Source organism: Cibotium barometz, chromosome 26, assembly GCF_041138505.1.
Source record: "Cibotium barometz isolate CiBa-2024 chromosome 26, ASM4113850v1, whole genome shotgun sequence".
Taxonomy (NCBI): domain Eukaryota; kingdom Viridiplantae; phylum Streptophyta; class Polypodiopsida; order Cyatheales; family Cibotiaceae; genus Cibotium; species Cibotium barometz.
The window spans coordinates 25,761,424-25,772,400 of NC_141071.1; the positions used below are offsets into that span (position 1 = coordinate 25,761,424).

Genomic DNA, 10,977 nt, shown 5'->3' on the forward strand with positions numbered 1-10,977 from the left:
TGGTGCCACCAACTATGGTGTAGAATTGGTCCATAAAAAGAACTTTTAGAAATACTTTGAGCTCATCTTGGGCGCCCCATTTGGATGTCAGGATAGGGTGTTCAAAAGTAAATTCTATCTTTCTTAGTGGATCCCATTAATTGGCCAAAGGTTTGTACCTACCTATAACCTATTTAGCAGTGTACAAAACCTACTAATATCGTCTTGATACTTAGGCCACTATTTGGTGTAATGCAAGAGTGATGGGTTGGTATGTATCAAGCTATTCACAACCATGGCTTTTCCTCATAATGAGGGCCTTACAAAACCTTGACTAACCTAATACAAAAGAGTAAACATTAATATCTAGCATAGTCTATATTATAAACATGTCCACTAAATTATGTAGCATAGTCTATATTATAACCATGTCACTAAGTTATGTAGTGCATTATGTTACAAATTTGTGTAACTAACCATGATAAACATGTATGTAGAGAACCACAATAATCCACACACATACATATAAAGGGACATGAAAAGGAGTTGATGAACTCACCACCCCAACCAAATTATGCTCCAGTCATTGCACCATTCATAATATTCTTTAGGTAAATATAATTTTATAAAAATAATTTATAAATTAAAGTCATTTCTTGCATTTAAAAACACACTTTTTTCTTGTTATGTGCATGCACTTGGATGACCTGGAGGAGCCATGGGCGGTGGGGTTCAAACTCTGGCTCTCCATTTGAGAGCCAATGGGCTACACCAACTTGCCCCAATGGGTTACACTTTTACATATACATATTTCTCTATTTTTAGTTCATTGAAGTGTAAGGCACTAAAGATTATCGATGCTCAAAAATCACACTTGTAGTTCTTATTGTACCTACAAATAACCCCCATAAATTTTAAGAGTAATGAGTCACAATGACCCATCTCCATTGGTGGGTGATCTGTTTATGTCAGGTTCTTTTTTTACAATCCCTTGAAATTGAATGACCAAACAACACCTTTGATTACTCCCTATGTGGATCCTGGCCTATAATAAGCTGCATATACAATCACCACCATTGGGGCACAATACGTGCTTAAAAAGCAAGGGATCCTTGTAGAGGGATTCCTGCTAATTGCACAATATCAAGAGAGCCATCATGGAGAGTTGTCCAAAGCTGATATGTATTGTTGTTTGGGTGGATAGCCAATGAATGGCTAGCCATTGTGTCCATGTTTGGCCATGGGCAAGGTGGCCAAGTGCTGTGGGCATCTATTGTTCTCCTTGGTGGATAGTTTTCTCATGGACAACCAAGGTGCTTGGGTTATCTCTAGTGACCACCAACAGTTGTATTTTCTTGTTGGGTGGTCGATTGCTATTCACATGAAGTAGGTGCTTTTGGGGAAACACAATAAAATTAAACACCCACAAGTGTATGCTTTGCATGCTAGCAAAGCCCTTGCAACCAACATGCTACGCCTCCACCACTCTCACAATAGCTAACAATATCAAAATCTTCTTGTCAACCTCTTCTTTCGACTCTGTCACATTTTTTTCTACGACTTGCTTTCAAAATGAGCAAGAAAAATGTAAGTACTTTGTTGTTATATAGGATTTTCTATACTCGACTTTCACCCAACAAAAGTGATTCTATACTCCACTTTCAATAGTCAAAGTGATCTTCTAAAGGAGGAAATGGCATATTTCTCTATGATTATAGTTTTAAGGGAAGACTTGTGCCATCCTTCTACCATACCTTGTGTATGGTCATTTTTGTTTTCTTTTTTGTCCTTCTCACACACATGCTCCAAAGAAGCATTGTCGTAGACATATTCACCAATGATTGATCAATGTTGACATGTTCACATGTGTTCATGTGCAAGGAGTCTATGCAAAACATTTACCTTGTTCTTGATTATTATTATTTTCCAAAATCTAATAGGTGCACTTCTAATAACATCCTTGTTTTAATAGTGTGGACGAATACAAATAGAATCAATTTTGCTTAAAATGGGCAACTATGGGTGGCTTTTTTTTCCCTGCTAAATAGGTTACAAATTTGAAAAACATCCTTTTGAGTTAGAAAAGCTTGCATGCCCAACAATCAAGAAGGATAAACATGTGAATATTGTTTTGTGGCCCAACCAATGATCCAAACTTGGGCGTCTTCCCTTGAATATTCTTGAAAAAAAAAGTTGTTTCAAAAGAGATGAATTGCCTGTCATACCTCATTGCACACCAATCAATTCCGATTGTGTGTAAATACTTGTGTGATGACATTTTAAAAAAATCAAAGAATAATCAAAAATACTTGTTTAATGATGGTTAGCTATACACTAGCACTTCGTAAAATGACTTATGTATTGAATTTGAGTTATTTGTCACTATAGCATGGAAGAGTATCACAAGTGATGTATACTGGTCCTAATGATGCTATAAGATCTATTTGAAAAACAACACACTGTGCCTAGAAGAACCTTCAAGCTCATTCTCCATGTATTGAATAATCAAGGGCATAAAAAGACAATTGTGACCTTACTTCTTAATTTATGATTTGTCAAGACTTGACTTGCTTTACAAAATGGGGTAATGGATTGGCAAAGTTTATGTCTATTAAAAGAACAAAGCATTGTTCTCTCTTCATTACAAGACTCCCATGCATATTTGCTTGTGAACTCGGTTAGAAAAGGTACTTCCAGACTCCACTGCATTGTCCTGCGGGCGACGGAAAATCAGTAACTACGGGAGGATCTTGGGCCTAAGGCCAATCGAAAAAAAGGTACTTCCAGACTCCAGTGCACCAAATCCTAAACGATGGCCTTGGCAATCAGCCCCATTGTACACCAGCTAGAGAAGATTGGACCCTTTTCTAACAATTATTGTTTGATTAGATGGCTGTGTCTAAAAAGCTTTGAATAGAGCATCCGTGTACGCATTGCCAGCACTAAGCTCAATGCTGCGCCTATCACACATACTGCAGCCATGATGAAGAAAGTCAGTTCAAAGCATACCGTTCCTTCACAAACCAAAGATGTGTCATCAGAGGTGGTGGTGTCGCTTTGTTTCCTGGCTTGCCAATCATACACCGTGCCAGCAATACAGCCTGAATATATAAGAGATCCTGCTGGACTTGCCATGCCAAGAAAATTATAAAGAACACTGAAATTCTGCAGACCAAACAGTTCAGACAATGCAGTCGGGAAGATTGCCCAGTGAGCACCATAACCTGCTCCAACCAAAAAGGATGCCACGTAGATGGTCCCGGGCCAGGCCGTGGCGAACATAACATGCCCTATGGCCATGATGAGTTGCACCACAGCTAACATCACTGACCGAGGATGCCCATAAGCTCTGCACCATGGGCGCACACACATCCCAAGTAAGCCAGAAACACAGAATAGTTGCAGAAGTAGGATGAAACAGTAAAAGCTACAGTGACACCTTAAATGCTAACCTGGTTGATCTTTCAGAAGCATAACCGCCTGCAACACGGCCAGTAAAATTCCATATATTAGTCATAGAGACAAATACTTCTGTGTTTTCATACCCTTGAGCCTGCCCCATTTGGCCCAGATTGTTGATTGCCGTAACTCCAGACCCCAAGCTAAAGAACACTGAGAAAAACAGCAGCCAAAAGTCGAAATTCCCAAAGGCCTTCAGTAATGTGAAATCAGCTCCCAATTCGAGTTTGCCGGTGCATTCCACTGCACTCCCCTCTGAGATAGAGGCATCTGTTTTTCTTTTCAAGGATGTGTGAGGCGCACTACTCGAGTTCGAGGAACTGGTTCCTGTTGTAATAGTTAAGCTGTCTTCTAACTGCTCACAACCAGCACATGCTGAGTTTCTCTCCTCAAGAAGAGGAGCCTTGAGGTGATGGTCTCTCTTCTCAAAAATTCTTGTGAAATATCGGGCAATTCTAGGCACGGGAAGAGGAAGGAGGAGGATGAGGAACAAAAAGACTGTGAAAACTATATTGATGGTGCTACTTATGGTGGCAAGATCTTGGACCAGTGTCACACTCAACATGTATGCAGCTAGCAACAAGGAAGCACCATACAGAAGCTTGAAGATCATGTCCTCCACATGGTCCTCCGCATGGTTTTCTGTCAGCTTCATAGGAGAAATTGGCCCCATTAGAAGTATTAGAGGCATCACGACCACAGCTGGACCCAGTGCCAAGAGTAAAATGAAGCTTGACTCATCAGGGGCCAAGAAACTTGCATAGATTTGATTGAAGATGGCTCCACATAACCCTTTGAAACCTTTGAGAAGGCCAACAACGGTGCCTCTATTTGTAGGGAAGTTCTGAATGCAGGCAACTAGTGCTGCAGTATCGAGGTAAGTGCAACCATTGGTACCAAAAAAAATGAGGACACACACCTGCAGAACCAAAAAGAGAAAGGAGAAATATATCATACACCGAAAAGAGAGACATATCACACATGCTTGAATTTCATAATGAGAAGAGCACAAAACATGTATCAGCACAAAAAAATTCCTCACTCAGTGTCAAATTGTTGCTCTAAAAATCATCCACAAGGCCAGAGAGAGAGAGAGAGAGAGAGTCATTTAAAGTAATAGCCATCTGGATGAACACAATTGGAATCAATTTTGCTTAATGTGGGCAACTCTAGTTTGTTTGTTTGTTTTTGTTTTTGCTGCTTCTATTTTGGGCATCGAGCCAAATAATAATGAGACATACATTTATACTTGGAAACCTTACACGCGGCTACACCCTTACATAGCATGTTTACATTCGTAGTCCTTCAATATGGCAAGATCTCCGTTGCAGGCAGATGCCTCGTGTTGCTCTTTGCACCTGCACGTTGCATAACCTTGCAAATATCTGTGTGTTCATGTGGCGTTTGTTGCTGCTCTGTGTACTACATGTCATATGTGGTGCTCTACTTCCACCCCGTCAATCATGTGGTTGGTATGGCCAGTTTGAGAAGAAAATATGGACTGTCTTCCATTGTGAAGAGGGTATGGGGGCCACATTTTTTCTGGTTGTGTATACTGTCTACAGTATAAAACATGTATCTAGCTGCTCTGTTTTTGTGGGCTTGTTTGTTTCTTTGCTTGAAACTCTTCCCATCTGTGATTGTGTGCACCATCTTCCTCTTGTTTCCGATTGTGCATGCTTGTTTTCATGGCCGAGCAATAAAAAGCCACTGAAGAACATCACGAATACATGCAAACCACTGACAGATACAGGGGTTGCGATATATGCAAGCTATCCAGCGGGATGTGCCGAGATTTAAGACAAGTCAAGATGCACACCTTTGAGGGTATATGGATGCATCTTGATGGTGACTTAAAAATAAAGTTTATTGAACTCTAAATATGGCATAAATTTTGGGGAGAGACTCCTTCAGCCTACTAAAAACAATTAAGATGAAGACAATAAAGAAGGTAAACCTCATTATCCTTCTGGTTCTCATCATCCTTCTGGTTCAAAATGAAATCCAAATGGCATAAGTGAGGATGATCTCAATTGCTTCCCCCAAAAATAACCTTCTTTCACCCTGTACTCATCAAATTGTAGAGTAACCATGGGCATGTAGGAGGATTGGCAGGAACTCAAGTTTGAATCCTGCCAGCTTACATATTTGCTGGATGCCGATAACGAGACAAAACGATATATCCCTCAAGAAAACGATAAAGGAGCGCTCATGTGAGACGTCTTCAAGGTCTTCATGTTGACTCAACCTATAAACCACGAACAAATAGGTTGTACGGGATGGGGGCTTGATGAATCCCCCCTCCCACCCAAGGTATGGTGAGTAAATAGATCTGGATCAACAAACTGTTCCCTGGCAAACTTGTGAGACTCATGACTTGAAGACTGCGGGTTTGAACCTTGCCCCCACATGTAATGCTGTGGGTACGGTGAGTAAATAGATATGGATCAACAAACTGTCCCTGGCCAACTCGAAGACTGCGGGTTTGAACCACGTAATGCTGTCAGCAGTAAAAAAGCAAACCAAGATTATCGTATAATAATCCAAATCAATCTTTGGCTCATAAGGTTTGGAATTGGGAGAGATATCGATTGTGGTAGCGCTTTCAGATAAATCTCCCTGGAAACTGAACCTTTCTATCGTGGAGTTTGGCTCACAAAAATATTATCCCACCCCTCAAAAAACATTATACATTTCAAAAAACAAACAGAACGGGCCTCCCTCCCCACTTCTCTCCCTCTCTCTCTCTCTCTCTCTCACACACACACACACACACACAAAACAGAGAGAGAAGCCCTTGAATCTGCAAATAAAAGGGCATACCATCCAGAAAGGGAGGGCGGGGATTTGGTGGGCGACGAGGAGCCAGAGGAAGCCATAGCCGACGAAGATGTGGAGGGTGCCTAGCAAGAGGGCAGCCCAGTTGGGCAGGACCTTGCGGAGGAAGCCTGCGGCCAGGCCGACGGTGTCACCGAGGTCCTTGGCCACCGACAGCCGGTTGACATGGCGCTGGTCGTACCCCAGCTCCGACTTGAGAACCCCCGAGTACGTCCCGAAAACGTAGGCGATCCCCGCCGTGGCCTCCACCCAGCACGACGCGATCAACACCGTCCATCGGCTCCGCTGCCTCCACAACGACATCGACGCCATGTGTGTGTGTGTGTGTCGACGCTCTAGAACTTAAGCTCCCGCTAGAAATCAGAAAAACCGTTGTGTATGCATGTATCAATAATGTACTCTTTTTTTAAAGAAAATTTCATGTGGTCTTATTCCATTCCTAGTCACGGGAATTCCACCTCTACACCACACATATTCCATTCCTAGTCCCACATGGGAATTTCACTGGCTATACACCCCCCCCCACCACCAGAAGGGGATACCACCCTTCCAAATAGTGAGGTACTCTTGTCAGAATTGACTTTATTGAGTTAAATAACTTTGAATTGTCTCATATGGCTTTTTTTCTCTACGTAAAGCATTCTGCTACTTCCATTCAATGTGTATAAACCAATAACAGTTCAATTAGCCAACAATTTATCTCTATTATAATGTTAAAATCTCAAGTACATACAAATATTATTCTTCAACTAAAATTGGAACTAAATTGTCTACTTCATCCATCTCTAAAAGAATTAAATGTGAAGTCCTACTCATCTTCGCTTTGTCATCAAACACTTCATCATATGGCAATTGAGGATATATTCTTGCACCCCGAGTAGCAATGGACATAGGCGAATCGACCAACTATTGCAAAAATATACACCAAATCAATAGCTCATAAAGCCTTTAATATGTTACAATGCTTTGTGTGAATGAAGTCAAGTGCCACCAATTTTATCTCACAACTTCTCAAGGAAGCAACAATAGATAGCAATATATTGCAACTCGAGCATCACACTCCCATACCTCACATCCATACTCTTTCCACCATGATTCTCTATTAATTGCATCCAAATACCATGGATCACCAAATGTACCTTCTCTATTAGCAAAATTCACATGTTGATAAAAGGCCTCTCTTTCTTGATGTTGATCCATTGGCAATAATTGACTATAAAATGCTTTGAAATTTGAACTAATCACATTATTTTGAGATTATGTGTCTTTCAAAACTTAGTTCTAACAAAAAGGAAGCACCTTGCTAAAGGAGTATATAATTGGTCCCATTGAATCTTGGCTTGAGCATCAACAATCTTTTATTGCTCTCTATTAGAGAACTTGTCATATTCTCTTATATTGCAAATATGTTCCAATACGCTTTTCTCAATACAAACTTGTTTGCATCCACTAATCACAACAACATGATAATAAACAGCTTAACAACACCAATATTCTCCCAACATTTTTCCAATAAACTTTACTAAATACAAACTTGTTTGCTTTTCCACTAGTCACAACATCATGATAAACGGCTATTCTCTCAACATTTTTCCAAATACTGCTGAGTGAATTAGGTTCAATCACTTTGCAATAGCAGCCACATCATGCTTTGGATTCTTTGCCATCCAAAGATCCCAATGTCTATCAACCACATTCTCTTGCAATGTTGCCAAGGTTTTCGTAAACATCTTGGGGGAGTGTCAGTTCGAATTATCTTTGTTTGATATTAGGTTTTCTATACTGTAGCAACATACAATTGGTGTACATACAACAATAACTATATGCTATAGTGCAGCATTATATGATTGGTTTTCTTGCACTTATATGCATACAAGTGGACTTGTCCAATGTATATGCATAGCATTGATAATCATGTGCACCCTTCTTGATAATTCTATGTATCCTTCTTCACCTGAATTTCTTGACGTGCCATTGATACTCATATAACATATAAGTATACTTTTATGATACATGGTTTAAAAATGTCAATGTGCCATTGACGCTCATACAAAAGTATACTTATACGACGATGCACCGTTTGAAAATGTACGAGCTAGAAATTCACCATATGTCAATTGGGAATGTTTGACAGACCAATAGCAATTGTACACATACCATTAGCCAATTGTTCATAGACAATTGTACATGACCTCTACCATTTTTAATGGACCGCGTACCATTATAATTGGATGCATACCATTACATGTACTATTATAGGTTTCTTAAAATTTTAGATTTTCTAGGTGCATTTGAGTTTCATGTTGATTTTAGGGTTCTTAGGGATAGATCAAGCATCTACCCAACCAATTTTGGTCTCAATTTGGAAGTATTTGCACTATTATTTGGATTTTTGTGTGTCTTTCGATAGAAGGGAAAAAAAGTATAGAGAAGCATGAAAATGCAAAATTTGATAGGAAAATGAAAAACAAACAAACAATTGAAGGCATTCCCTTTCAATACATAAAATGTATACAAAACAAGAAAAACCATATCTTTGGTGAGCAAAAAAGGAACCTTATCTCTTTCTTAACACACACACACACACACACACACACACACGCACACACACACACACAATAGCACCATGTACATAGCAAGCATGCTAAGCTAGAAATCAAAGAATTTCAAGAAAGCAATCAGCCACTTCCTATCTCTTTCTTAACACATCACAATAGAACCATGCCTAAATGAATATAGGATATAGCACTTCTCAATGCTACACTAATAATCAAAAGAGGATTGAAAGGTAAGCCGCTTGAATGACAAATGACACCAAAGCCATTGTTACTTCTTCCTACCTACCTCAACCTAAGCAAAAATAGAATTGCTTTAGGAAACTTACTAATTACTCGCTTGAGAAATTCTATTTGATGGTCACTTCATTCCATCGCTTGGCTATGTTAGTGTCACTCACCACCATGATGCTCATGCATAAGAGAAGGCTAGATCTCTCACTCAAATCACACTTACAAGAAAATGCAAGGATGCAAGAGGCACAACACACATGCAACTCTCTTCTCTCTCTCTCTCTCTCTCTCTCTCTCTCTCTCTCTCTCTCTCTCTCTCTCTCTCTCTCTCTCTCTCTCTCTCGCACATGAGTTAACAAGGAGCTCCCTTTGTATTATGTGTAAAATCGAAGTCCACATAATGACTCAAAAACTCACTTATATACATCACCATGTATTCACACTAAGCCGGATACTTCTCAGACACACCACAAGTTGACTTGGCTTTATGTTTTTAACCTAGGCATGTGGCAAATATCAATAGGCGATTAATATTTTAATGCCCATTATAGTCATTTCTAGTTATTATCACAAAATAGCACTAGTCCCTATGCAATATTCACTATGAACTTGTTCACATAAAATCTCCTAGTTCCTAGTCATTTGTAGTTATTATATAAAAATAGCACTAGTCCCCATTCAATATTCACTATGCATTTGTTCAGATACATTCTCGTAGTCATTTTACTTTGTAGTCTTGAGTTCAGATACATTCTCAGTCATAGGACTTCATTGTGCTATCATCAAATGTTGTTTTTAAACAAAATTCCATGGCGAAATCCATGCAAATTCAAAAAGCCAAGAGTAAAGTTAAGGGGAAGGGTATATTGGTTGCGAGTTGTAGGACTACATACTATCTATGATCTCACATGGCATCTTGAAAGGATTGCACCGTAACATAAGAAGCTACAAGGAACTATAAAGTCAAGGATCTTTAGGGGGTGCTAAAGTGGAAAATAGAGAATGAAAAAGAAGCAAGGATTTCCAAGAAGAAAGGGAGAAAAAGTGAGAAGAGAAGAAAGCAAGATAGAAAGCAAGGAGAGTAGCAACCGAGAAAGAAAAACACAAAAAAGAGGTGTAGAGAGAGTACATTGAAGTTGAGGTGAGCTAGGGCCAAGAAGAAGAAAGCATAAGGTGGAAAGAAAGAGAAGCATAAGGTGCTTCCAAGAAGGGAAATTGTTATATATATGCACATTATGTGTGCATATACTAGGAGGCCAACCCACATTAGGCTTGTGAGCATGGGAGCATGGGAGCATGGGAACAAGCTCTAGTGGAGCATGGGTTAGGACTAACCTTAAGGGTTAAGGTTAGGGTCAGGCATCCAAGGGTCACACATAGGAAATGGAGAGTCAAGAGTCACTTGAGGGCCCTCCTATATAATAGGGGCATGGGGCACACTCAAGGGAGGCTTGGAGGCTTGGGGGCTTGGAGGCTTAGGCTATGTAGAGGATCAATTCTACTCATCTACCATTTCACACTATAGCTACATGCTATTGGATTGGAGTTATACCTCTTGTTGGTATGGGACATCAAAGTAAAGGTATGATGTATTTTATTATATTTCATGTGTGCATCCCTTGGGCTCGGGGGTGGTCGGGTGGATGAGTTTATGCCTGATTTATGCATGTTTATGCATAACAATTATCTAGAGAGATCTTAGGGTTTTAACAGTGGTATCAGAGCAATCTCTAGTTAATTGTTGTTAATTTTTCTTTCTTATTATAATTTTTGGTATTTTTTGAAATAAATTTTAATATTTACTAAATAAAAATGTTAGTTTATTGATTTGTGTTGATGATTTGCATGTGGGTCGTCGATATGGTGGTTGGAACGCGTGTTACTACTATTCAATGGACGAATTGACGTTGAG

The 10,977-nt window shown here is 39.7% G+C and overlaps 1 protein-coding gene across 2 annotated transcripts; it reads right to left on the reverse strand.

The window, feature by feature from the left end:
• Positions 1-2,499: 2,499 nt before the first annotated feature.
• LOC147623815 (protein NUCLEAR FUSION DEFECTIVE 4-like) lies at positions 2,500-6,678 on the reverse strand. Of its 2 annotated transcripts, XM_086820443.1 has the most exons (4): positions 6,262-6,678; positions 3,432-4,357; positions 2,989-3,328; positions 2,500-2,692 (listed from the first exon to the last, which is right to left on the reverse strand). In XM_086820443.1, exons 1-4 carry the CDS (start codon positions 6,586-6,588, stop codon positions 2,621-2,623), a joined length of 1,665 nt encoding a protein of 554 aa, XP_086676569.1. In that variant the 5' UTR covers positions 6,589-6,678; the 3' UTR covers positions 2,500-2,620. The 2 variants fall into 2 exon arrangements, with proteins under 2 accessions (XP_086676569.1, XP_086676568.1); XM_086820442.1 differs by having other exon boundaries at positions 2,500-3,328.
• Between the last annotated feature and the right edge of the window lie 4,299 nt (positions 6,679-10,977).